This window comes from Dinoponera quadriceps, unplaced genomic scaffold (genome assembly GCF_001313825.1).
Source record: "Dinoponera quadriceps isolate SergipeBrazil2010 unplaced genomic scaffold, ASM131382v1 scaffold1395, whole genome shotgun sequence".
In the NCBI taxonomy this organism is placed as follows: domain Eukaryota; kingdom Metazoa; phylum Arthropoda; class Insecta; order Hymenoptera; family Formicidae; genus Dinoponera; species Dinoponera quadriceps.
The window spans coordinates 1,359,566-1,386,406 of record NW_014556488.1 but is presented as its reverse complement, the minus strand read 5'-3'; the positions used below and the strand labels follow the sequence as shown (position 1 = coordinate 1,386,406).

At 43.0% G+C, this 26,841-nt stretch overlaps 5 protein-coding genes and 1 pseudogene across 9 annotated transcripts; 2 read left to right on the top strand and 4 right to left on the bottom strand.

Annotated features, from left to right (window-relative positions):
• Positions 1-594: 594 nt before the first annotated feature.
• LOC106747675 (membrane-associated guanylate kinase, WW and PDZ domain-containing protein 1-like) lies at positions 595-10,884 on the bottom strand. 4 transcript variants are annotated; one of them, XM_014625442.1, is made up of 11 exons: positions 10,530-10,884; positions 8,202-8,280; positions 7,898-8,123; positions 7,226-7,629; positions 6,943-7,131; positions 5,718-6,846; positions 5,393-5,528; positions 4,748-5,290; positions 4,489-4,659; positions 4,241-4,375; positions 595-3,112 (listed from the first exon to the last, which is right to left on the bottom strand). In XM_014625442.1, exons 2-11 carry the CDS (start codon positions 8,248-8,250, stop codon positions 2,948-2,950), a joined length of 3,147 nt encoding a protein of 1,048 aa, XP_014480928.1. In that variant the 5' UTR covers positions 8,251-8,280; positions 10,530-10,884; the 3' UTR covers positions 595-2,947. The 4 variants fall into 4 exon arrangements, with proteins under 4 accessions (XP_014480928.1, XP_014480926.1, XP_014480929.1 ...); XM_014625440.1 differs by having other exon boundaries at positions 5,718-6,849; positions 10,530-10,883; XM_014625443.1 differs by having other exon boundaries at positions 595-1,905; positions 5,718-6,849; positions 10,530-10,883.
• An 806-nt stretch (positions 10,885-11,690) lies between these two features.
• LOC106747569 lies at positions 11,691-14,100 on the bottom strand (annotated as a pseudogene).
• Positions 14,101-16,491: 2,391 nt separating this feature from the next.
• On the bottom strand, positions 16,492-18,906 carry LOC106747679 (RNA exonuclease 4). 2 transcript variants are annotated; one of them, XM_014625446.1, is made up of 3 exons: positions 18,581-18,906; positions 17,483-17,696; positions 16,492-17,354 (listed from the first exon to the last, which is right to left on the bottom strand). In XM_014625446.1, the coding sequence occupies exons 1-3, from the start codon at positions 18,763-18,765 to the stop codon at positions 16,791-16,793; spliced, it is 963 nt and encodes a 320-aa protein (XP_014480932.1). In that variant the 5' UTR covers positions 18,766-18,906; the 3' UTR covers positions 16,492-16,790. The 2 variants fall into 2 exon arrangements, with proteins under 2 accessions (XP_014480932.1, XP_014480933.1); XM_014625447.1 differs by lacking the exon at positions 18,581-18,906 and adding an exon at positions 17,807-18,537.
• A 453-nt stretch (positions 18,907-19,359) lies between these two features.
• LOC106747678 (rho guanine nucleotide exchange factor 3-like) lies at positions 19,360-22,795 on the top strand. Its single transcript, XM_014625445.1, has 5 exons — positions 19,360-19,539; positions 19,760-20,016; positions 20,104-20,467; positions 21,128-21,556; positions 21,639-22,795. Exons 1-5 carry the CDS (start codon positions 19,471-19,473, stop codon positions 22,068-22,070), a joined length of 1,551 nt encoding a protein of 516 aa, XP_014480931.1. The 5' UTR covers positions 19,360-19,470; the 3' UTR covers positions 22,071-22,795.
• Positions 22,796-22,881: 86 nt separating this feature from the next.
• On the bottom strand, positions 22,882-25,393 carry LOC106747677 (N6-adenosine-methyltransferase subunit METTL3). Its single transcript, XM_014625444.1, has 5 exons — positions 25,203-25,393; positions 24,844-25,095; positions 24,539-24,737; positions 23,932-24,435; positions 22,882-23,807 (listed from the first exon to the last, which is right to left on the bottom strand). The coding sequence occupies exons 2-5, from the start codon at positions 24,995-24,997 to the stop codon at positions 23,018-23,020; spliced, it is 1,647 nt and encodes a 548-aa protein (XP_014480930.1). The 5' UTR covers positions 24,998-25,095; positions 25,203-25,393; the 3' UTR covers positions 22,882-23,017.
• A 155-nt stretch (positions 25,394-25,548) lies between these two features.
• On the top strand, positions 25,549-26,840 carry LOC106747697. Its single transcript, XM_014625480.1, has 3 exons — positions 25,549-25,810; positions 25,921-26,002; positions 26,346-26,840. The coding sequence occupies exons 1-3, from the start codon at positions 25,742-25,744 to the stop codon at positions 26,690-26,692; spliced, it is 498 nt and encodes a 165-aa protein (XP_014480966.1). The 5' UTR covers positions 25,549-25,741; the 3' UTR covers positions 26,693-26,840.
• Position 26,841: the final 1 nt, after the last annotated feature.

Sequence of the window (26,841 nt, the reverse complement as noted above, 5' to 3'; positions counted from 1 at the left end):
TTGAAATTCCCGGACTGATATTACATATTTATTATATTAAATTATGAAAATGTTCTTAGAATATTAAAAAAAATGAATAAAAGAATAATAATATAGAAAAGTATATATAAATAAAATATGTATATATATATACATATATGTATAATGTTTTAGTATAAAACATATTTTTACATAAAATTACACCCTTAAGAGCATGTGTTTACATCAATTAATAATAATCAACGTAATTTCACACAGCCTCAATTTAAAAGCTTGATTATCGTAATCCGTAATTATTTTCAATTTGAAATTTTTCAAGTTGACACAAAATACGAAATTGATGTATATATTCAATGGTTTTCGAGCAAAATTAAAATTAAATATTGTAAATTCACTTACTCCTCTGTTTCATCCAGAATGACAGCACGAATAGCACTAAACCTTAGAACATGTAGATATGGAAGGGGAATACTAGCACCGAAAGTGTGCTGTGTGAGGTTCGAGTAGACACCCTGATCCAGCTGTCCAATCGATCGTGCCGGATGCTTAATTACGTGTTCACGCGCGGAAACCACAAGATGAGAATCAACGCCTCTTTTCCTTATACGCTCTGTCTCTCTTTTAATGTAGCATTTATTATCTCAGTATATTTTTCAACAACAATATATAATAATGGTAGTACATTATATTCTTAGCAACAATATCAGTTTCTCTCTCTGGCTTTATCTCGGATCATTCAACGATGATTACTCAGAGTGTAACGGACACGTATATAGAATTCGGCTTATATCGGTGTGTTACAATAAATATACGAAGCTCATAATACAAAAAGAGAGTCACCGTCGGATCCAATCGAATCAGTGAAATCATCAGTCGAGAACGGTAAATCAGTTAACTTTGCCGTATACGCGCAGCGCATGAAATCCAACGTGCGTAATCGGCCGTTATTTCTTTACTACTCGAGACGCGATGCAAGATGTGTGTTCGCGGAAGAAAAGCGCGAAAACGCGACTCCCCGCGTTCCTTTTTTCTTTTTCTCTTCCTCCCGAGCGCGCTAACGCTAAGTCGTTTGCTGCGCTGTCGCTCCGAGAAGCTGCCTGAGTCGTGTGTGTATATAGCTTTAAGAAAACGAAGGATGCAATATGTACCGTGTAGCTGGAAGGGGGGGGGGCTTTGGCAAGAGAGCGGGCAAAACGAGTAGTAAAGAGGACTCGGATTACTCGGCGAGTGAACTTCGAGTCGATAAAATCGCGGCTGACGTTACATTATTGCCTCTTATATTAACCTTACAAATTATCAACATTATCCTTTCAAAAAACAAGTATATATACATTTATACCAAACTTATATCCTACACAATTTACAAATTCTGTATATATATATATGTATATGTATGTATATATATATATATATAATTATAAAAAATAAACGCGATGATTATAAAATGGGTATTGTGTGATTTCCAGTTAAATGCGTTTGCTGCTGCTTATCACTCATGCGTTCGTTTAGAACGTACGACGAACAAACGATTCGCTCTCGCGCGTCTCTACACACACACACACACACACATATACACACACATATACGCACACCATGTGTATAATATGACGCCGCGTTTTTTTTTCCTCTCCTTTCTTACTTCAATTCTGAGATCTAAAAAATACAATCTGGTTTTATCTTCCCCTTTTTTTTTGTCGCTTGTGTTTCCCTTATACTAGTACGACGCGCGCCGAACAACGTCCCCATCGTTTTATTATCTTACTATATTTTACAAGTAAAAAAATATATATATACGCTATTCTTTCAAACGTGTAACGTTCATAAATATCGAAAAAAAAGACACCGGAAGAGTGAATAAAAAAAAAATTTCTGTCTAATTCGTTATTCCTCCAGTCTGGATTTCCGCTCGCTCATCGTCCACCTTTCCTGTCAAATATAGAAACATCACCTTACAATCGCGGGCAAACGAACAACTGTCGCCCCCGTGTATGTGTGAGGTCGGTTAAGTAATTATTACAATAATAAACTCTTTCGTAATTATCTCTTTCACCACTCAAAAAACAAAGCGGCTGATAAGTGCATCTGCTTCTTTGGTTGCGTGAGTCCTTAGTTACTTTAATTAATGACAATACATATACATCTTGTATTAATTGGGAATAAATATATTCAGAGAGAAATAAAGGAGGAATCAGACATCGATAGAATCTCCGAGTGTTCGCAATAAGTCCAGAGTATAGAATCGTTATGGTTAATTAATTATTTTAAACAAGTTGCTAGTTCTCTCAGATCTCTTTGCCGCGATATCGAAAAGCGTAACTATTTTCATCGTCAAGGCCACAATCATGTTGCTGTTTAGAAAAAGAAGAGAAACGTTCACGAAGGTAGTGGTGTTCCACGATAGAAGCCTAAGATTTCGAAGAGCCTACGCCTTTTGATAAACGTTATCGAGAAGTGCCGACGAATAATATAAATTCGATAATTACACAAATTGCCAGTCTACAATATCACTTCACAGCGTATGTGAATATACAGCTGCGCCTGTGGTCTCTCTCCACGCGATAAAACGCATCGAGCTGCGAGATTCTTCATTGCGTATCAATGCTATTTGCTGTCAGCAATATAACACAGTTACTTGTCACTCCACGCCGCTGACGCTTTTTTTTCCCTTTTCTTTTTTTTTTACATTATTTTTAGTGTGTCGCTTTACGCTAGTTTACGAGTCATGTATAAGATTTACAATCGTTCGCGTTTACATAAATTAACGACCTGTTTTTCTCGCAAGTACTACAAACAGTCTAACGCTTAAAGTATCGCTATATCGTGTATAAATGCGCCAAGGATCACTCTTTCTCCGTCAAGAAATCGATTTCGATCTTATGAAATACACGTCACAACTTATGTTTCATTATATACGTGTGTATATACCCATTCGAGAAATACAAAGAACCCTCCTCGCTGAAAGCGCTCGCTACAAGTATCTGTTTTTGGATGAACAGCAGTTCAGTGAAATGGAAAATCGAACTTTCTGACGTTTTTTGGGGGGCACACCCCTCTCGGGTAATTTCGATAAATGCCTGCGCGGGGTGCCCTCATCGTTCGGTCGAATACTTATTTGGCTGATCGTGAGATTACTCTACAACGAATTTCAATGATGGTTTTACAATCACTCTCCGAAGGCTGCGACATTTTTATTTAGTAATTTCGTTATTATTGCATATATGGAACACGCGCAACAAGGCACAATACTTTCAAAAGCTATCACACGTGTTATAGGATAAATTACGTTTAACTCTGCGATTAGATCGATAATAAGAGGGAGGGAGAAAACTAAGGGAAAAACTATAGGTTAGCACCAGCCTAATTATTTTCCTTCATTTTTTTTTGTTAGAATGAGCAAGTACGATTGTTCCTATGTATTAAAGAAACTTTCGCAAGCTGCACAATGAATAGCTGCGTTAGAAGTAAGGATGTCATCTGTGTGTGTGTCCCCTCTGCAATACTCGCTCTTCGATCAGAGAACGTCTATACTCGCGACTGTTTACGTACGAGCGACACGAGCACAATATAATTGCGATAAAACTTGTCATTATCACTGGGCTATCGGTAAATAGCTTTATCTTTACAAGTGGATCACTTTTTTTGGTGTTATCGAATTGAATTCAGTGCTTTATCTAAACGCGAAGGCAAGTACAAATATATATTCACCGGTGGTGAGTTTATATAAATTTGCGATACGTTGCGCGATTCAAATCGTCCACAGCAAATCGTCGCCGAAACGTATCGCGCAACTAGTGCTAGCTGCGAAAATCAATTGTTTATGTGTACAATTTTCACAAATAACGTATACTACAATTTATTCTTCTACCGGGTAAAAGACTGCGTAAGAGACTTATTAGATATATATATAATACAATATAACACATTCTCTTCTCTCGTTATCAAACATCAAAGATCAATTCCCGCCGTAGTGTCAGCACAGCAACGTAAAAGTCTTTCTGAGATTCTTTCCTCTCTTTTTTTTTTTCCTTTCGTATTGTCTTTCGCTATCTCTTCTTTTCACTTAGCGCAGTACCTAATGCTTTTGTTTACCCTGAAGCTCTGTCTTTCAGATCATCAAAGAGACTCTATACAAGTGCTGGTGTTAGAATTAGTATTCGTCAAAAAGGGACAGTGGAAGTGTCGTTAATTTAAGATTAATATGTTATTATCAAAAAGGTTAATTCTATATGTTCATATCGTAGAGATGTGGAGGAGCACCTACCACTGAAGGCATTTGGCAGCCACGTCGTACTAACAGACGAACAGATGGTCCACCGTTACGTATAATCTCAATCGCTTCTGTATGCGTCATGTTTTTGGTGTTGATACCGTTTATTTCGATTATCTGATCTCCAACCTGAAAATGACGATCATAACCGCGTGTAATGTGCGATAGCGATAATCTCGAACGACGACATCCGTTACAAGTGTATCTGCGTTTAATTTCCCTCTTATCGAAATTCTACTCACTCTGAGACGGTTATCGATGGACGCCGGGCCGTTCTCGGCAATTTGCAGGACGAACAACGGCATGTTTTGGAACTCGCGACCACCGCGAATGCTGAAGCCGAAACCTCGGGTGCCCCGAGTTAGCTCTACAGCATGGTACTGACCACCATCTCCATCTCCTGTCGGCTCATCCTGGCAGGAAGAGATCAAGGTCATAGGACAACCGCCATAGCAGATCAACGAGGTGAGAAACTCTCTTCTTTATGCGCGCGAGACGTACCTTTTGGGAAAGAGACGTGTTGCTGCAGCAATCGTCGAGCGGATACCCGATCGTCAATGTGACGGAATAACCAGAGTCTTTGATTAAGTTGACTATGTCCTTATGGCATACATTCGTGATGTCAATGTGATTGACAGCGAGAATGTGGTCCCCGACGTTCAGTCTGCCGCACCTCTCGGCGGGCGAGCCTTCGATTATCCTGCCGATCGTGGAGCCGGCCTTGTTGACCGACGAGATTATCACGAAGCCGAATCCTTCGCTCTCCATTCGCGTGACGGTTACGTCGTACGGATATTGCAGATTCATCTGCCGGCTGTAAGAGGACTGCAGATTCTCCTGGAGGTGCTCCTGCGTGTTGATACGACGCCGTATTCCCAGAGTCACCCGGCCGTTTTGAGCCGCCGCGATCATCAGCTGCACTACGTGATGATGGGAAGAGTTCATAACGCTCTCTCCGTCGACGGACATTATCAGATCGCCGGTGTTCAGCCTGTTGTCGAGGTCGGCCGCTCCACCCGGCACGATGTGACCCACTGAGACCTGCTGACCACGATATTATTAACGTTTTTGTTTTCGTCGACTTCGCCCGATCAGGCTCGTTTTACAATACGTCGCATGTCATCGGAGATGGACATGGAGACCAACCTGAGACCCTTCCTCTGTGCCACCCACTATTCTGAACCCAAAGCCGGTGTCTTGTCTAACTAAAGTCACCAGGGTTTCTATCCATTCTATGTCGGGCACCATTGGACAGACCAATTCGTTCGTGTACTGCGGATACCTTGAATCGATACCGACGAATTAAACGAGACGCCGCTTACAACTTTCTCGGATACATCTAATCTATTCGACGACGGTTCTAATTTAACAAATCTTAAATACTTTTCTGAGAAAAGTGAAAAATGTTAACACGAATTGACGGAAATTCCTTCCGTATCATGGGGAATCGAGGGGGAAACGAGGGGCGTACCGAGGTATGGAACTGGAATGTGGCTGCTCGTGCTCGAAACTGGTGGTCTCCTTTCGCTTGTCCCAGATTTCACCAGTGTCGACGTTCTGCTCCTGCCCGATGGAGTACGCGTTGTAGTCCTCGTTGTATTGGGAATGCGACTGCACCGCGTAGAGATCCTTGTAGTAGTCGGAGTGCAAGCACCCGCCGTTCTGCTTGAGCATATTGTCGTGGTGGGAGATGTCGATGGAATACATGTCATTGTTGATGTTGAGCTTGTCGCTCGTCGACCAGTCCCGCTTTGGCACGTTCCTGACGGACTCGTCGTCCAGGTTCATCATCGGCGCGAAATTGTCCGACAGATTCGTAATGTTGGCCTTGTACGGGTCCGAGTAATACATCCCGTGTGAATATTCGGAGTACTTGTAGTGGCTGTCCAGCGGATTCAGCTCGTTCTCGCTCTGCACCTCGTTCCAGTTCGTCCTGCTGCCGCTGGTCGGCGATTTCGGACGATTTCGAGTGTCGATCAGCGGCGTTTTCGGCCGGCTGGGTATTACGGTCTTCGACTGGGTACTGTAGATATCCGCGGTGGGCGTTTTGCTCCTGAAGAAGTCCTGCGTGTTCTTCTCCTTCTTCTCCTTCGACTTCGTCGTCGTGCGCTGGACGTGTATCAGCGCCTCCTCGGTGCGCGGACAGTCCTTCAATACTTGCACCACCTCCGAGTGGCACATGTTCCTCACGTTGATGTCGTTTATGTTGACCAGAATGTCGCCCTCCATCAGGTTCTTGCAACGCTGACGATCCAGAATCTTCTTCACCTTCTGACCGTGAGCGGAGTCCGCTATGGTGAACCCGAATCCCATCGCGCCCTTCACGATGGCGATGCTGAGGAACTCCGGCTTGGAAGACACTGGCGAGTCCTTGCAGTCGTTCAGATCGCTGCTCTCCGACAGGAGTATGTCCGTGCTGCTCGGCCTCTTGATCGTGTTGATCTTGTCCGAGATACAGAGGTCGGGCATCGAGTTGACGGACGTCGTGGCGAGATTCTCGCCATTCTGAAGACTGTGCACCGGCAAGAACGTGGAGTCCAGGAAATTGTAGCGTCCGTTCGCTTGCAAAGAGGAGTCCAAGTCCATGTACATTGCGGGATCTTCTGTCGAGAGATTATTGCCTGATTAATCTCGAGAGAGAGAGAGAGAGAGAGAGAGAGAGAGAGAGAACCGCCAAATGTTATCGGTCTGCTTGCCTGGTGCGTTCACAGCAATCGTGGTCACGACTTCCGTATTAGGATCATTGGGGTCGAAGGGCAACGGGTAGCCTCGGCATACTTCTAATGTCACCGTCTCGCCGCTACCAATTGACTTGAATACATTTACCATTTCATTATGAGTGAATCCTAGCACGCAGGTATCATTAACGTACACCAACACATCTCCTGAAAATAAATACAATCGCATAGACGGGCGGAAACGGGGAGTGAATCGCAGCGGCGGCATGAGAATGAGCGGTGTCTCGAGCGGAGAAATTACCGGTTTGTAGCTTCCCATCCAGCCAGGCTGGACCGTTTGGCACGACGCTTTTAATTTGGAGAAACTCCTCCACGGCGTCATCGCCGCCGACAATGGTGAATCCCAAGCCCCTTGAACTCTTGATCAAGGTGGTGCGTATCCTCTGGCCTTTCAGCTTGTCGGGATTTCTTGTGAAGTTGGGACTCTTCCGCTCGATCAGGCCCTGCTGCGCCCTTTTCGCTTGCAACACCGGATTCTCGTACTGCGTTCTACGATTCACATGGTCGATGAAGTACGTGCCGTAGAGGGTGTCGTCGATCTTCTCCCAGCCGTAGGGCAACTCGTCGTCCAGGCATTCTTCTAAGGATCTCTTTTGAAATTTCGACAAACGCGGGTCTAACCAGTGAGACGTGCCTGTGTTGTGGCTGTAACGTAACGCGTACACGTTTACGCAGTCAAGAAGTAAGACTGATGATTCATAATGAAGGTCAAGATATCGGACGCGTGCGAATTTCCCTTCTAGTGGATATCCGTAATCTCCGTTACATAACGGCGTTATAATTAATTCACGTCGAGCAGCCAGGACTCAACGGAATCGCCGGTCGATCGTTGCGTCATTTACTCAGTCGTGACAGAAATAATATCGCCACTTTGTCTCACGAACAACGTATGAATACACGCTGTGGTACTTACTCTATAAAATAAACTTCCCCCGTATCCGTGTATGCCTTCTCCCAGTTGGTCGGCAAAGGACCCAACTGATCCTCCGAGGCTGGGTTACGATTTCGAGCGCCCTGCTCCTGATCTGAAGTTCTCGCTATCTGCTCTGATCCCGTATTGTACAAATACGTTGGTGGAATCCGGTGGCTCCCTCCATCGTTTCCAGCAATGGTTAATATTTCCTTGTCCAGACTCTCTCCTATTGAGTAAAACATACGAGTGAGAGCATTTTGCAACGGTATTAATCAGATATTCGCCTTCAAGCAAGTCGCCTTACCGTCGTTAGGATTGTCGATAGATGCTGTGTCGTCAGTTTTCGTAGCCATTTTTGGTGTCCTCACGTTCGTTTTAAAACCCTGGCGAAAAAGGAGTGCAAAATTATCGCACGTAGCAATGCACGACAAAGAGAGAGAAAGAGAGAGAGAGAGAGAGAGAGGGCAAATAAAATAAAATAAATGAATAAACTGAGACTTTTTTAGAAACTGAAACTTAGAATGTATTTGCAGAGAATTCTTGCTGTTAAAAATCTTAGAGATACAGCATAAATCAGCACAGAATAGAATATTTCTAAGTTCTAATAATAACAATGAAGTCAGTTGCTGTATCGTGTTCTTGAGCAGTAATAGCGTGTACGGCGCGACAATCAAGAGTACGCGGAACACTCGTCCGACTCGTGTAATTAAGAAAAGACTCGTCATTACGAGTAGCTGGTAACAGTGCCGTGCATACGCGTGAAGCATCAGGTTGCACGCGTCACGGATGACGATCTTTTTCAGCGCCCGCGCACACCGGTTTTGACAGTTTCCGAAAGAAACAAAAGCTAAAATACAAGTGCCAAGGGAAAAATAGCTGAAAAGGGCATCCCTGGTTCTACAGCAGCATTTTTTCCATTGTACGTTCTCGTATGAACTGAGAATGGGTAATCTCTGAACAGGTGATGGTCGCATGACGAAAAGATCGGAACGGGCAAAATGTAAAAACAAAGAGGGAGGGATGTACAAAGCGCAGCTGAGAAGGCGGAGATCTCCACGAATCTCGTCAATCATTAGTTTTCCGATTCTCGTCGTCGTTTTTCGCAGAGATAGAAAAGAGAGAGAGAGAGAGAGAGAGGAGCGGATTCGAAATCCGTGCTGTTGTCGGACGAATTTGAAGCATGTGTGCGATCGTCCGCGGCCGACTTCACGTCGACTACGTCCGCCCGCCGCACGCGTTTGGACGGACAGGTGTCCGCGGGCGCAATTACATAAAGCGAGGAAAGGAACGCGACCGCGGCCGATAGGGCAAGGAAGAGGGAGATAAGAGGAGAGGGACAGAAAGAGAGAAAAAAAAAGGGAGAAAGGGAGAAAGAGAAAAAGAGAGGGACACGCACGAGGCACAGCGGGCGGGCCGCACGGACGTGAATGCATTCTTACGAATGCATTCACCCGTGCGCGGAACACGCGAGCGTGCCGCTCACATATGACGCGCCGCGTCATTAGGTCCATCCTTACGTCTTGGCCGCGCGTCCCTGCACTTTCTTCATTTCGAGTAAATTGGTATTGTAGATTGGAGAGATGATTGGAGAGAGAGAGAGAGAGAGAGAGGATAGAAATAGATAGAGCGTGAGCGAGACAGAGAGCGATGGAGAGAGAGAGAGGTTGCGCATGAAGCGTAACTCAAACGAATAGATCCAATATAGGCGTGTTCACCCGTGCTTCTCCATACTTCTCCGTATGCATCTTGGGAGCTCCGAGTGGAAAGAGTAGGAAGATATGAAGCTGATAAAGACGAGGCTGATGAAACCGTCCGTCCCGCGATCGCGATTTCCTCGTAGTTTACGTAAACGAAGTGAAGTAGATGTAACTCGAACTCGCGAGGTAGAAAGAGAGTTAATCGGGGATAAAACGTGAACACTTCCTCGCGTTCTCTTTAACGTTTAAAGAGAACCAGAGACGCCGATAGTTTCAAGGAAGGAAGGAGAGAGAGAGAGAGAGAGAGAGAGAGAAAGAAAGAGAGAGAGAGAAGAGAAATACGGAAAGCGTGAGTAAAACGGAGATGCGGAAAGCGTGAGTAAAACGGACAGAAGCTATCAACGCGCGGCTCTGCTAGTTAGCCGTAGTATATGAGTCGCGCAACGCTACGCTCATTCTCGCTACGTAACGTAAATAATGCTACGTTGGGGGGTGGCGGTCCCTTCGCTATCTCTCTCTCTCTCTCTCTATCTACCTATCTCTGTCCCTTTCCTTCTCTCTTCCTTCTCTGTCTCTCTCCTTCTCTCTCTCCTTCATGGTTCTCCCGCATCGACGTGGCCGGGCACATGCACGGCGGAACAATGGCACGCGATCTCGCGATTTTCCCTGCCGATTCTCGTGTTGCAGGTGTTCGATCGCTGCTGGTCCCGGTAGAAACGGTGCAACGTCGAGGCGCATCGAGGCATCGCAGGGAAATCTCGGGTGATGGCTGGTATTTGCCACAGAGAAAAAGAGAGGGGGGATGCGAGGAGAGAAAGACGAGAGAAAGAAGCCGAGAGAGAAAAAGAGAGGAGGATACGTGAACGTTTATCTTCCGTTTTCTCCCGAGCACGAAGACTACGATTGAAAAGTGGCTATGAGGTTCCTTTACTCACGTAGCTTTTCCTGCGTTTCGATGATACGCTCGTCGGCTCGCATTACCGTCATGGTTCCGTCGTAGTGAGCCTGATAATCCGTCGGAGTAACCGTCGACCCCGTGAATCACTCGCGGATCACGGAAAACGCTCGTCGTCGGGGCGATAGCGTTCTCGTGATGACGGAGAGAGAGAGAGAGAGAGAGAGAAAGAGAGAGAGAAAATGTACACACACACGCTCCACACACTCTCGCGCGGCACCGAACTACATCACACGACTCGCCGCACCGCCGCTCGCTCGTTCACTCGCTCTCTCGCGTCCGCCCGCTCATACGCACGTACGACGAGGCATTTAACCGACCGTCGTACGCCGCTGCCGCCGACACCGCGGCTGGCGCTTGCGTCACGGTTCGCACCATGTGACCGGTCACGTGCCGGCGGGAAATCCGAAAGGCGCGCGCCCTGTAGCTTGAAGTTCGTCGGAGATGCCGGGCAATAAAAATACTATCGATACAATCCTCGGTTCTGTACACGATTCACGACAGTGGGTGCGTTCGGGGAGCGCGTTATCAGCGTCGCTTTATCCTCATTTTATCTGTCTAATGATCGATAAAGATGGAATGAAGCTTTAATCCGGATCTGCGATAGGTGCAGTAAATCTTCAGCCTTTTGCTCTGAACGCTAAATTGTAACAATTCCTAGCGAGAAGCGTTTCCAGAGCTACCGGACATCGCAGTTCCTAAAATTTAAATGTTATTACTTTCGACAGCATTTTCCATCAGAAATTACGTTACATTTTATTGTTCAGAGGGAAAAGTTGAACCCCGATGGAAACATCGCAACGAATTTTTTGAAATATCAGAGATATCATGAAATTTATTGAATTTTATCAAAAATCGAATTTTCACTGATATATTGATAGGATGGTGATAAAAATAGAGGTCAATCGAGAGGAAATTTCAAATACATTTCGGCAAAATTTCAGTTATAGTTTTAGTAAATTATACACACATATGTGTACGCACATATATATGTAAATATGTGTATAATCGTGTCGACGACTATGTACTTTCCTGTGCATACTTTCTTCATGATTATCCATGTCGCCAATTGAGAGAAGGGAATTTACGTTCCTCTTATCGCTTGCGAATCGAATTGCAAAGGAAAACTCGATTTGCAAGCGATAAGAGGAAGGTAAATTTCTCTCTCTTTCTCCCTCTCTCTCAATTGGCGACACAGATAACCACGAAGAAAGTACGGGAAAGTGCATAGCCGTCGGCGAGATTCGTATCGAGCACAAAAGCTCGATGAAGTTGTCGATGATGCGGTGGCGATACTCTCGATAGTGCATTAGGTCGTGCAAGAAGCGCTGGCTTGTTCCCATTGTGTATTTTTGTCAGCACGGACGACTTGACCCCTGCCAGGTCATTGTAATACTGTCCTTACTTCGGACCCATCATATGAAAATGTTCTTTCTGCAGGCCTTTGTCTGCGCGTCTCGCCATTTCCTCGGCCTCTTCGCACAGCGTATCCACTTTCGCGGGAAACCACCTCTCGCCGCGCCAGTGTCGTAGGATGAATCGTACCTTGAAGAAATCTGCAAGTAATGTGACGATGCTACCAGCATGACCAGTAGCAAGCAAAACGTAGTCACAGTCGGCCGACCGGGGACACGGGGTGACTTTCTAGCGTTCTTTCCTTTGTTTTTTCCCGGCCGGTTGCGCATTCCGACCGCGTTCCTCCGCGCTGAAGAATAGAATTGTCTCGAAGAGGATGTACCCGATTGTAATGGGAAATCTGTTACGACGTTTGAAGGTCAGGAACGAACAAAACGGAGGATAAAAAGATCTCGTACCTCAGCAGGTTGAACATGCTGGAAGAGCAGACGTAGAACGGAAGACTCGCAAATGCTAGACTGCAATGGGAAAACCGAAACAGTGCCCTTTTCAGAGAAAGATTCGAAAAGCGGATTATCGTGATCTTTATTATGCTGATAATAAGGTAAAATCCTGTAATAATGATCAGATTATACGAATTTTTGGGAGAAAACAGATGAAAAGGTATGAACAAGAACGAAATAAATGTACAGTTTATTTTAAAGGATATTTTACACACGTATGTATTTTGATTTTGATCAAGTGTAATTTGCTTGAAATAAATTTTTCCGTTTTTCATCGAAATATATACGCGTAAGACGCCCGCGGATCTCTTAACTATTCCTGTAATGAAGAGGACTCTCTCTGTGCAATAAAAGGCGACATCGACCTGCTCCTTCGTGCCGTCCGCAAAAACCGCCTCGCGTTCCGTCAGTTTCCACCACATCGCCTTTCTAAAAAGAAACCGCCGCAAGTCTGAGAAGTAATCTTCGCGTGATTTTACTATTTTCTTTCCGGACTCGCGCTTTTACCTACCTGCACGACATTCTCGGGAAACACGGTGTTTATAGTCTCCTTCAAGTGATGACTCAGAATCACGCGATTCACGATCTTGGATGTTTCCGAAGCCAAATATCCGTGCCTGTCGGCAACGGAAGAAAAACAAGTGTTGCGTTTTTAATTCACCTCTCGAGTAGTTTTGTTGAAAAATTTTTTCGTACTCTCGAACGCGAACAGCGGGGATAAAAATTTTTATTTATTAAATTTGAAATTATCGAGATGAAATATTTTGTTTAAACATTTCTTCCCGAGAAGAATAAACGCGAACGAGCTGTATAATATTGTATGTACCAGAAGATCCTGATCCTAACAGGACGACATTCTTGTTGCAGATCCCGGGAATCTTATAATCGTGAATCTGCTGGCTGACGAAGAAGTCCTGGCCGGCTCTTCAGGATATCGGGCTCAAAAAATGACCGATGCGTCACTGCGTCGAATGACTCGGTCATGACGCATCTGTCCATCCGCAGATCCTTGACCTTGACCGTCCATTTCCGGTCCCCCACGACCGGCTCCATCAGCTCTACATAGTGCAGCAGGTGCAACGTGAGGTATTTACAATTGTTCGCCGTGACAAATTTATTTATGATATTTAAGAAAATTAATCATTAATAATTTAGTATTTTAAATATTTAATTTTGGGTTTAATAAAGAGTTTTAATAAATAGTGTGACTAGCGTTAAGTAGATAACGTTAAATAAAGAAATATAATAAAAAAAACTGTGTTAGAATGCATTTAAAAAGGTCCGAAAAATATGACCAAAACGTCAGAAATATGTGACTATTTTTAATAGAGTGTTTAGTCATAAATGTTACATCTAACATAATTTTCTTGTTTAATGGACGATTCGCGCTCTGGTCCTTAATGGTCCTTTTTTCTTCTTATCGATTTGATATCAAAGAATCTTAAAAACTTACAACTTTTTGTTTAATAACAGAATTATTTATTATATGTACAGGTACGAAAAGTGGATTGGACATCAACTTTTACATACGCTTTCTTTCAATTTCTTAAAATTTAAATATTAGTTTCTAAAAATATATCGCCAATTATATTTTCTTTCTTTCTCTCTCTTTTTCTCTTTTTCTGCGTAAACCATCACGAAAACGAAAGTTGCCCCGCGATGAAATGCGACGTACCTGAGGTTTTTGCACATGCTAGTGCGAATCTATCGGAACCAGTTTCCTCCCGGTAGACTCAAGATGCCGTCGATTTGGTCTGTTTTTTCGTAACATACCACTTGATCATCGCAAGTACCGGAAGTGCAATGCCGGAGAGCAGCCAGTCCGGCGGGTCCTGCGCCGACCACGGCGATTCTCATGATCGTCTAAGGCAATACAATGATCGTCTCGACAATAATGTTTAGATATTTCGATTCCTTATTAAATTTCGAATAAATGAGTGAAGAAAAATGTTGGTAACTCGCAATAGGTAAATAATAACAACGATCATTTGTTTACCATCGACGCGCAGCGCCGCAGCGGAGGCGATCATAAACGATTAGAGATTAAATGTACTTCTCAATCAGTTACGACAATAATGTTTAGATATTTCGATTCCTTATTAAATTTCGAATAAATGAGTGAAGAAAAATGTTGGTAACTCGCAATAGGTAAATAATAACAACGATCATTTGTTTACCATCGACGCGCAGCGCCGCAGCGGAGGCGATCATAAACGATTAGAGATTAAATGTACTTCTCAATCAGTTACGACAATAATGTTTAGATATTTCGATTCCTTATTAAATTTCGAATAAATGAGTGAAGAAAAATGTTGGTAACTCGCAATAGGTAAATAATAACAACGATCATTTGTTTACCATCGACGCGCAGCGCCGCAGCGGAGGCGATCATAAACGATTAGAGATTAAATGTACTTCTCAATCAGTTACGACAATAATGTTTAGATATTTCGATTCCTTATTAAATTTCGAATAAATGAGTGAAGAAAAATGTTGGTAACTCGCAATAGGTAAATAACAACGATCATTACCATCGACGCGCAGCGTCGCAGCGGAGATGATCATAAACGATTAGAGGTCTAAGGTTCGTCGAACACGAAGAATTCTCATTAACACCTTCGGCGAAAGTTATTGACGATCTATTTTGCAGTTATGAGGCGTTATCGCGATTTTCACGCCGTGTTAAACAGATATCTCGAAGGGTATCTGCGTGTTTGACTACCTGCTGACTTGTTTGAATTACATCTTTCCTCGGGGTTCAAACGGTGAATTCGGTCGAAAGTGAATATCGACCATTCTGCGTTGATTTCACTCTCACCGAAGACCAAGATAAAATTTAATTGAAATTTAGATGAGTTTTAACCACTTTGCAATATTGTTTTATAAATATACGTTAATTGTTTTGTAAATATATTTAGAGATAAGTTTTAGTTAAGTTAACATAAAGATTATCGGACATATTTCCATATTGGTCGTAGAGATCAAATTTATCTATTTGCTTATTTCTTCATTTATTTGCGGTTTAATTGACTGAAGAAGTATTTCACTTTAAACGTAATTTTATCGTCAGCCCGTAACAGTGATAGTGTCTTAAATATAAAAATAATTGACGAGTCATCTCATCGTTAGTAGTTCTCTTCGTGATTATATCATATTCGAGCTGCTAATCTTTTCTTCTCTCTCTCTCTCTCTCTCTTTAAGTTACGCATCATTATATACATTAGCGCACACGCTGTCGCGGAATTGATGTAACTTTTCCCATCGAAGTCGCGGACCAGTTACAGCCTGCTCTGATTATTTACGATTTCGCACATGCTGGCTGTGCTCGTGAAAGGCGCAACATGTTCGATAGAAAACCTAATACTTACTCATTCCCTCGTACGACGTTCTAATCGTAATTTGCGAAGGCGTATATTTTCTTTTACTTAAAAAAATGTAGCCTTATCTCGTTTCGAGTGTCTTACATTCGATATAGTCGAGAATTAAGCGAAGTAGAAAGTACGATAACGCGTACGTACGTCCCGAACACATGTATTGCATATGTATAAATAACACGTCACTGATCAAATTTGTCGAGGCGAGATAAATCTCATTAAAGCTATTGGATACACAGTAAAAAATTTTATGTTACATTGAACACTTTTCACATGTCTCGAACGGTCTGCTTAAATTTCTTGTATTAATTCAACACAAAATGAATATGGTGGTAAAGTGAAGTAACACAAATAATATATCAAAACATTCATCCACAAACATCACTTGGATTTGAAGAGACGAGAGATACAAGGTAATAATACTGATAACAAGATCATCCACCACATTCACCCGCACAAAATATGAATACTACCGCGCCAGAATTGACGCCTGGCGAAACCTTGACCTTGTTACCTGATTACCGATAACCTCCGATTGATTTTATACGTCAATTTTCCCATTATATAAGCGCGGTCGACAGTTGCGACATTCGTTTGCGTTACAGTTTGAATATAATCGTTACAAAATAGCGAGGCGAGTTTGCGAAAGAAAAAATTACCCACAAAGCGATAACGGAACGTTGTGTACGCGTTGGAGAGGTATTCGGAATAAGAAATAAACCGTTTTATTAAATTAAAATACAAATTTTTTCATACGATCGTTATCACAAGGCTCGATGCACGAATTACATGGAGATGTCTGTTTCTGCTGTATAATTCTCGATTGCTCGACACAGTTATAAGGAATAAGACATTGGTTCTCGCTGGTCGTGCGACAATATGTCTATCGAAAGAACATGAAATATAGTACAAGGCTGCGTCATATTGTCGTCGGGCATTGGGTGACAGATCGGACCTCCGACGAGTGATTCGATGAATATTCTTATAATTGCGGCACAGGAGTGAGTGTCAGTGTATCCTTCTCTCCGACTCCCACTTGTTTTTGTACAACATATACAACTGCATCGCAGCTCTCGCGTCCTCCACGGAATTGTGCTCGCCCGCCTGTATCTGCTTACCTAACAATTCGCACGCGAGCTTCTTCAAGCTGGGAGTATTGCCTTTCGATAGTTGTCGAAAGGGTTTGTATCTTGAAGTATCACGTAGGTATCTGCGCGGGTGAGCCAGGTACAGCACGTCGAGGTCGTGCTTCAACGCGTGACCTACCAGAAGGCGGCCCTTCAACATCTCTGCCACTTCCTTCTGCACAATGTTGAAGTCCTCCCCATTTTGCAACTGTTCCGGTCGGATACCGCTGACTGGTGTCCTATAATCCACAACCAGCTCTCTCGGCTTGACATATTTATCGTACACGCAATCGCCATATTTATTTACAATGGACACTCGGGCCACCATGCTCTCTGTGCCGTCGCCAATTCCCACCATTTCGCAGTCTATAGCAACCTGCTTCGTTAAAGTCTTGCCTTGCTTGCTCTTGGTGACACCAGGCTTCTTGTTCTCGCTTCCTGAATCCTACAATTAACAAGTACATCAAGAAATGTATGTACATTATACAACTCACAGCTATATAATAAACGTACAAATATATTGTGCACATATGAATTAGATTTAGACCAAATGATGATATCTCGAGTACTTACTACATGACGCGGAGTAGCATGCATTTTTAAGGACTTCGGATGCCGCCTGGTTTGTGAAGTATTTCCCTCGTTGTTGTGTCTTTCTGTCTTTGGTTTGGCAATCAAGTTCTTGTACATATTCCAATTAGACCCAGATGCTTTACGTTCAGTGTTAGGAACCAACTGTTGCGCAGTTTTGTTCCTCTTCTCCATAGCATGTGATATCCTGTACTTCCTGGAAAAAAATGTCACATTTTGTCACTGAATTCCTTTTTGTTAAACGTTGTTTTGTTAATGTTGAGAGAACTTATAACAGATTAACTTCGAAAGATGCGATGTACTTACTTAACGACTTTAACCTAATTTCCCAAGTAACATTACCTAACCTCGTAATGTATTTATACTTTAATGTTGTTTACTTATAACACATATAATTTACATAAAACATATAATATAAAATATGTACAATTGATATAATACAATCCTTCAATATTAAAAGGAATAAATTTTCTTTACAATTAACACGCCTTAGACTGGACTAGTATAACCAAATATAACAGTTTGGTCTAAATATGTATAAGGACCGATAAATAAAGTTCTCATTTGTTAAAACGTTAACAATATCGCCAACAATTACTCCTGATACAATAGCACTTTAACTTTTGATGAAAAATTCCTTGATTTGTGCCACTTTACACGTGGAAAGTAACGGCGTGCTCTCCATTGCGTTCACGTGTAAGTTTAAATTCGGCCAATCTACGGACGATAAGCTTGCTCCTCAGAGAAATTTGAACGACCTGAGAGATCTAAGCGATTCAAACGTCACTTTAAAATAAACGCATCTTGACTAACGTACGAATGACAAAGAGACCAAATATGTTACGTAAAAGATACACACGTACAATTTCATTCTTGTATGTTGAAACTGCATACGTTGTATTTTCGCAGTACGCTGTTAATTTTCAAATTTTCACTCTGTTTTACATTAATTTAACGACATTTTCTCACACGAAACGGAAATGTGTTTACAGAATCTAATGACAACAAAGGTCGAGCTCAGTTTGAGGTTAGTTCACTCTGACAATATCGATTAAGAATTTCGTACAAACCGATTCCTACCTGTGTAGCATCCAAACGATAAAACATGTGAAGATCCAAAGAAAGGACATAATTATCCTGTGCGATAACGATTCTATCGGTTGCGAACCATTCTGGAAAACACTGATTATTCGCGATCCCTCGCCGAACAGAAGTATCCCGTTGCTCGATCCTTTTGAGATTTCCAATCTCAGGTAAATTTTCATTAAAACCCGTTACTTCCCTTCCGACCATTCCTCTCACATTTCCCCATTCAAAATAAAATAAACGCAGGAGAAAAGAATCGATCTAAAATTCGTATTATTTTTTTACGTTATCTTGTGTACTTGAAACTTATCTTTCGGCCGCGAGGTAAAAATTCCAATGCTAATTGGTAAGTACCTAACTGTCGACAATCTTATTATTTTAGTCTTTAAATGCGAATATTTAAACTTTCAACATGGAATATATGTTATACATTCAATATATGTATATCATTCGCATGTTTAAAGTTTATAAATATTCACACTTGAAGGATGAAAACGTGTAAATGAAAATGAATAAGTACGTGTCTGGGTTTGCATTGATACGTTCACTTCATTATGATACATTTTTCTCAAACGAAGAAATTAAAATAAATACATGTCTCTATTGCGATAGAAAAGAAAACGTAGCAAAATTTGTGAGAAAGCGTAAAAGAAAGTCCAGACAAACACGATGAGCCGTCTGTGTCTTGTTGACGCAACGAGATACGAATTTCCCGCCAAGGGTCGCGGCAGATGTGCGATTTGTTGCGATGCTTCGCGAGATGCCGCGGCGAACGCCACGTACCCCTTCCAAAGCCGTCGTGCTGCTATCTCGAACATTTTGACGCGTGCGATGCGCGCCGGTTCGCTCGAAAGATTTCAATTTTTCCAGCAACTCGCGATAGCATGAGCGATGATTACGGCAAGGAGACGGCCAAGGAGACCTTCCAGGAACCGCGAAAGAAGTTCTGGCTGGTGAGTCTTGACGTGCTTTCCGGCGTTACGCGCGCCGACGCCTCGCGCGGATTAGCGATCGCCGTAACCGACATTCGAGTGTCAATGTCATTAAAGTCAACGAAACCGTACATTTTCTTTTCGCCAGAATTCGCGTCGGTGCTCGTTCGAGCGACAGCGACGTCCGATTCTCCTATTAGAGATCATATTTGAACGTTACCTCCGGCATTGTTTCATTCAGAGATCGAGAAAGCGACCAAAGAGCGACGCGATGAGCATCAGCTCGATGGACATATCCATCGACTCCGAAATGGGGAACAAGAAGAAGCGGCCCAGGATCACAGAGTTTGCCAGCAGTATATTCCCATCCTCGGCTGCAGTGAGTAAACTGGGCGGCAACGGTAGATCCGCGTTGCACAAATCCTTCATCATTCCACCGAGCTCCTCGGATCTGTCGATCATCGAGGACGAGTCTGATTCTGAAGCGTTGCGCAAAAAGTACTCGCAGTCTGATGATGATTATATCTTGATTTAGAGTTTTCTCCAAGCGGTTGTACGTAAACATACAGTATTCTCATATTTCAGACTAAAGAATACCACTGAGAGCTGTAACAATTTGACGATCAGAAGCTGGATGTTGGATGTGGCATGTGCGCAAGGTAAAGAACGTTGGAGCAATGTATTGACTAGAAGCGAGGTCAAGAGGCAAGAGGCGATTTACGAGTTATACTGCGGTGAAAACGTGCTGCTAAACGACTTCTATATGCTGAGAGACTTTTATTACGAACCGATATCATCCACCGGTATCTGCACATCCGAAGAATTATTCACGCTTTTTGGTGATCTCACGAATCTCATTCAGATACACAGTAGCTTGAGGGATGATTTGCTCAAACTGCGTGATATAAGTGGTTTCACAAAGGCTGTAGGCCCAACGATGCTAGAATGGGTGAGTCATTCCTTTTTATCGAATAGTTATTTTTATCTAGTTAATCTTCCGGCGGAAGTGCCCTTCTTAGTCAAGAGAGCAGTCGCGTCATGCACACAGTACATTGTGGAATATCAAGGAAAATTAAAAAAAAAATCAGCCTTTTTATCGTAAAATAAAGATACAAAGGATATATGACAGTTTGTTATTTACCTTTTATTAATTAATGAAATAAAAGAATAATGATATAGGATAAAGTTTAGGAATCAATTTTCAGTTGTGCAGCTTGGCAACTCTCGCAAGTTGTTGATGTTATTGAACGTTTTTTACAGACAAATCGAGTGTATTTACGATATTTCAATGTTGTACATATACCACCAAAATTATAATAAAAAATTGTAATAAAAAATATATATATTACTAAAATTAGTATAAAAATGTCTTAAAATTATGAGAGCAGGCATGCTACTGTATTGTGTGTACAAATGACGTTCTTTTTAAAAAGTTGCACACACTTTAGCCTGTATTTTGAATTCTCTTTTATCGATAAAAGTTTCTTAAATATGGCTTCTCGACCAATCATGTGATTTGTAAGCCACTTTTAGAGGCATTTTTATCGATAAAAAAGAAAGTTCAGACCACGGCTCCATGCGTGTATTATTAGTTTTATTGCTTCTGCAGCTACCGACACTTAAGAAACCATACCTGGAAAGATGCAAAACGTTGGTATGGGCGAGGCACTTGTTGGATGAGAAAAGATTCAGCAGTAAGCGGTTCCAGTCGTTCCTGAAGAAACGCCTAGAGTCACCGCGTTCCGTTGACTTGTGGACTTATCTGGATGTGCCACGGTCGAGGATCGTCAAGTATCCGTTGCTGGTGAAGGAGATCCTGAAGCACACTCCCGTTAGCGATGCGGATTATTCGCCCTTGAAGGAAGCACGCGATGTATTGTCCGACTTGCTGCAGGATATCGATCGGACGATGGGCGACGCCGAGTGCAAGCTCGCTCAGTCGAAGATAAACGCAAAGATCGAGCACGATCCTGACAAGTGCATTGCTAGTGCCACGGAGTTGATCACGGAAGGACCACTCAAGGATACACGCGGAGTGGTAAACCTTCCAGTTGTCCTTTCTTCAAATTCCTTGAATGTATTATTATGTGTGTTTTGCATGTCAATATTTTTCTTCCTAGAAATATCACTGTTTCCTCTTCGATACATGCTTCGCGATAACTCGGTCCACTCGAAGGCTCAGCAAAAAATACAATCTCATGTTACCCGCCATACCCAAGGACCAGCTGTATGTGCAAACGGAGGATAAGAACATCGCGGGAATCGGATTCAAGATCGGCGAGCATTTCTTCATAACGGCGGACGAGCACAAGAGGAGGCACTGGGTCGATTCCTTCGACAAGTTGCACCTAAGGAAAGTCTCCAGCCAGGTTCTCAACAAGCACAACAAGGAGAATCTGCCGGGCACGGAATCGTCGGAGCCGAGTTACGTTACGAGGAAATCAATGTCCACGAGGACTTCCACGAGCAGTATTAACGACAATCATTTCTCCTTGTTCATAAAAAAGAACCTGCTTAAGCAAAAGCGCAACAGTATCGGCTATATACAGTGAAAAATTCCTGTTGCAATTTTTCTCTTACGATTATTTTCATGATAAATAATCCTTAAATGTATGTAACATATGTGTACAAATATTGCTATATAATTAGCAACCGCGCAATGCGTTTCACGAGAAATCGGCCTTATATTTATAATTATATGCGTTCATTTTATACTTGCATATATATCTAAAGGCTAAATAGAATTGATATGAATTTCTTAATAAATTATGAGGGAAGGAGTGATTTATACATTTATGCAGGTTGTCCGTCAATTAATGATATAACGCCTGTGTGCAGGTAGACCGTGTAATCTATTATCTCGCAGTAGCTATTGAGGAATAATTATTGCGAAATTTTCAAAATAATACGGGATTTTCCTGTTCTATCTACGATACGATCTACCTGCGCGCGAGCGTTGTGTCATCAATTGTCGGACATACCGTATAAGCTTACTATTCGATTAAAAGGATAGAATTGGGAGATATGTTACCTATTTTTGCGTTATACGTCGATATAAGTTGGTTCTTTTTAAACCACCTACTTACGTTCAATAGAACGGATTTGTAAAACATGCCGAAATCTTATTCCACGTTCAGAAGCGGCTTTTGACAAGTTTTTCTTTACTGACAAATTAATCTCATTAATGTAATTTGAAAATCTCGAAAGAAAGTTGTAACAACGCAATGACGTTCGAAAGACAAATTATTCTGTTTCAGGGTTGTTCTACTTATTCTACTATATGTGGACAGCTCGTCGCAAATTGACAGATTAAATATAATAACGGTTTTTCTCCGTCTTCTTAAGGAGAATCTGGAACTTGACTTAAAAAAAACTTCTTGTATTTATTTTTCTTACGGACAAATTTTACAAGATTCGTTTCTTCAAGTCTTTGACAAAGCGACTCAATGCCAGCCAATGGAGTCACTCGAGTTTTCTAGTCGGCGATACGGGGATATTTTTACGGCTTAGTAGGTTTCATGGCGTTCCCATCTGGATACCGTTTCTTGAAGGCTTTGATGAGCTGCGGGTCGATCAGATGGACACCGTCCACCTGATTGCCCAGGGTGATCCAGTTGGGTTGGACGTTGTGCGGCCGACCGAACAGCTCGATCTTCCTGGTGCCGGGACTCATGCGCTCGATGATGCCATAGATCTCGTCTGGTTTATGGCTGGTGGCGCGCACCTCGGCAACGATCACGTCGCTGTCCAGACCTCGGTTGATGCGAGGATTGCCCTTCATGCCGACCAGGCAGTGCTCCTTGCCGTGATTCAGCCAATGGCCAGTCCTGCCCGTACGTATTATCCTTTGCAGCTGATTGGTCTTCACCCAGATGATCTCGTCGACCCTTTCGTAGCCCCACAGTTGCAGACACTCTCTGCCAAGCTCCATGGCCCTGCCGGTTACCCACAGGAACAGAAGTCCCTCGTCCTGAAGCGCCGGGATCCCCAACTGCCTCATCTCGTCGTCCGACATGGTGCCGTAAGGTAATTCCATGTGGATATCCCACGGCGGGTCGGCCATGATCACGGCGAACTTGCCGAGCACAGTCATGTCCAGATAACGTAGGTCACATTGAATCCATTGCGGTGGGTACAATGTGAGCTCGCTGCCTGCGTTACCGCTGGTGCCACCGCCGTTCTTACCGTCCAGGCTTAGTGTCTTGTTAGTCGTGGTATTGCTGGGGTTGTCGAAATCGTTGGTCTCCTTCGGCTGCGCTGTAGGACCGTCCACCTCGTAATGAACGTATCTACGTGACAGGAAGAGCTCGTCTGAGAGAAATAATAGAAAGACGCACACACACTCGCGTGTAATTTCCGAGGTAAAAAGAACGATACGGTCTTCAAATAACCCTTGTGCGGGAGGATTCTTACTTGCACGTGTCCATGTGGAAGCAGGTATTGAGGAAACTGCAGTCGCCCAATGATTCGTCCGTATGGCTCTGTATGATCTTCTTGAAGTGCAGTTTCTTACACTTCTCCGCGAATCCCGGGCCGCCGTTCAGCTTCACACAGTCCACCCGCGTGCCATGCGGGCAGAACTCCATGACTTGGGCGCCGCCCTGGGAGCGAAACCGTTCCGCCAGCGACTTCTCCTTGGAGGTCTGTTTGGACAACAGGTCCAGAATTTGTTCGCCGACTTTCTTGCTCTCCTTCTCTCGGATCGTCGGCATCGAGATCAAGGACATGATATCCTCGGTATTCTTCTTCTCCATTTTCGCCTGTTTCTCCGGCAATATGTAGTCGTACAATTCGGAAGAGGTCTCTGTGCTCTCGGCGTTCTCCGTGTCGTCAGACTGAGACTGATAAGACGACTGAGACTCTGTGAAGGATAGCACTGTGTAGCCGAACACTCCATTCTCCGTGACTTCCTTGATTCTGAGGGGAAATGTGGTTTATACAATTATGCTTGATGACGCGTTGCAACAAAGCAGAAAGGGGATTCTATGTGTCACGCAACGTATCGTGGAAACTCACTAACTTAACTATATCTTGGGCAGCCAGTTTCTCCAGAATCTTATAAATGTCAGAGGAGGACACGTCTGCATTTAAATTTTTGCGCAGTTGATCTATCAGGTCCGCGGATGTTATTGGCAAACTAGGCAGGGACTCGTGCAAGATACAAAGTATGTCTCTTTCGTATTCGCTATGGTCAGAACGCAATGACGATGTGTTAGAATCTGTAATATACATCAGGGTTAAGGATGAATCACTTCTATCACTCATATTTATATAAGTGGAAGTGTTCCAAGTTTTTCATTATAATCATAATGATCTATACGATACCAGGATCCACTGATTCTGTCCTGAGGATGGGTGGTACTGGAGTGGAAGTAAGAGTGAACAACTCATGTCTTTCCCGCTTCCTTTTCTGCAGCTTCTCACGAAGGCTGTTCCTCTTTATCTTGATCGCTTGTATCTCCTCAAAAGCATCTGACATGGTTCACTCGTTGGTTTCCAAGTAAAAATTGTCTTATGTATTGTTGTCCGTTTGCACGTAGAATCAATAATGACTTTACAATCAATTAACAATAGATTCTATACAAAATTATACAAAACAGATTAATCAAGAAGATGCTGAGAATCGTCGTTGACAGATCCAGTTCGGTCTAACCTAACCCCATTATAACTTAATATATACCAACCTGTTCTATCCTTAACACCGGTTTTAGAAAATCTAGCATTAATAATATACATGTAATATACTAAGAGTAATAATGTTCTTTTTTCAAGCATGAATATTAATTTAACACATCTTTCGCAAATAAGAAGATTGGTCTCACTTGTCACTAAATCATACTACTAGAAAAATAAAAATTCTCCCGACTTAACGTTGAACTATGCTACTTCGATTGTCAGCGGAGACGGTGGCGGCTCATAGCGGAAACTTGGGGAATTATTTTAGACGATCCTCCTCCGCATTTATTCATTTCGGAGTTTCCACTACGAGTCGCCACCGTATTCAACGCAGAATCGGAGTAGCAGCACGGCTCCCCGAAAATTTTAACCGACCTTGAATTGTGAAGCTGTACGATTGGCGAGAATCGTTGGATCATCTGCTGAGCACCTAGCGTTACCTCAACACGGAGAACGTTCAACCGCGTGTTCTGCTTCTCCAAGTTGATTTCGTAGGTACATTCTCGCTGTACCTCGAAAATTCATCGAAAATTCATCAAAATTGAAAATGGTGATCTCCAAGGAATTTTTTCTGACGGTCACGCAACGTCTATTCAGCAATTGGACGGCACTAAAGGTGAATTTCCGTACATTCTCTGATATTATGTTAATCCTAAGCATAGGTTATGTTTCATGCCGTAAAGCATGTGCGAGTCTCACGTTACAATCGAGCTTTTTTCTTCTCAGTTGGCGGTGGAACATGACATGGGCCCGAAAGAGAGCGCGGCAGAATTTTGCACATACACGACGGAAGTGCTGTACATGAATGGTATGTTGCTTTCGTTATAGCCGGTTCAGTACAAAAATAGAATATTTTTCTAAGGCCAGCATTCACAGGGCAGGTTCCACTTAATTCTCGCAACGACGTGAGCGTCATACTATCTTTATTTAACATCCAGCGAGAAACAGAGATAGAATGACACGTCGTCGCGAGTGTTAAGTAGGACCCGCTCATCTTCAGATCATCTTCAGATGTTTTGCAGCTAATGAAATGTGCGGTACAACATCCGAGGATGAACTTAAGACGGTCTTAAATATAATATCCGACTGTGAATACCGGTCTAAGTTTTATTATATTCTGATGATTATCATATTGCACTGTGCTTTTCTAGATGAGTTGAACATAAGCGAGGTTGCTACCGTACTCGAGGACTACATGGCCGACTGCTTCAACACAGAGATGGAGGATGGCAGTGCCGCAGAAGTAGCAGAGGTATTGCTGAAATTTTATCGATATTGTCTGGAGGGCAACGAGACCACAGCGAGAACAGAGCTCGAGAAGTTACCGCCATTACAGCCGTGGCTCTCGGTGCTACAACCTGTTCGGAATAATAACTACGTAACGGCAAATCGCGACAGCAGCAGCAGCAGCGAAGAAGACATGGATACGGATAACATGGACACGAAGGAAGTGGCTGAGGAAGGATGGACGAAGGTTAGAAGCGGGCGCAGGAGATAACTCGCGGTATTTTGTACAAACGATATCTTTACTTAGCAATTTCTTTATATATAAAAGAGTGAAAAGACGCGGGGCAAGAGACAGAAAGAGAGAGAGAGAGAGAGAAAGACGGTGCGCGCATATGTTACTGTAACATAGTACGTGCGCAT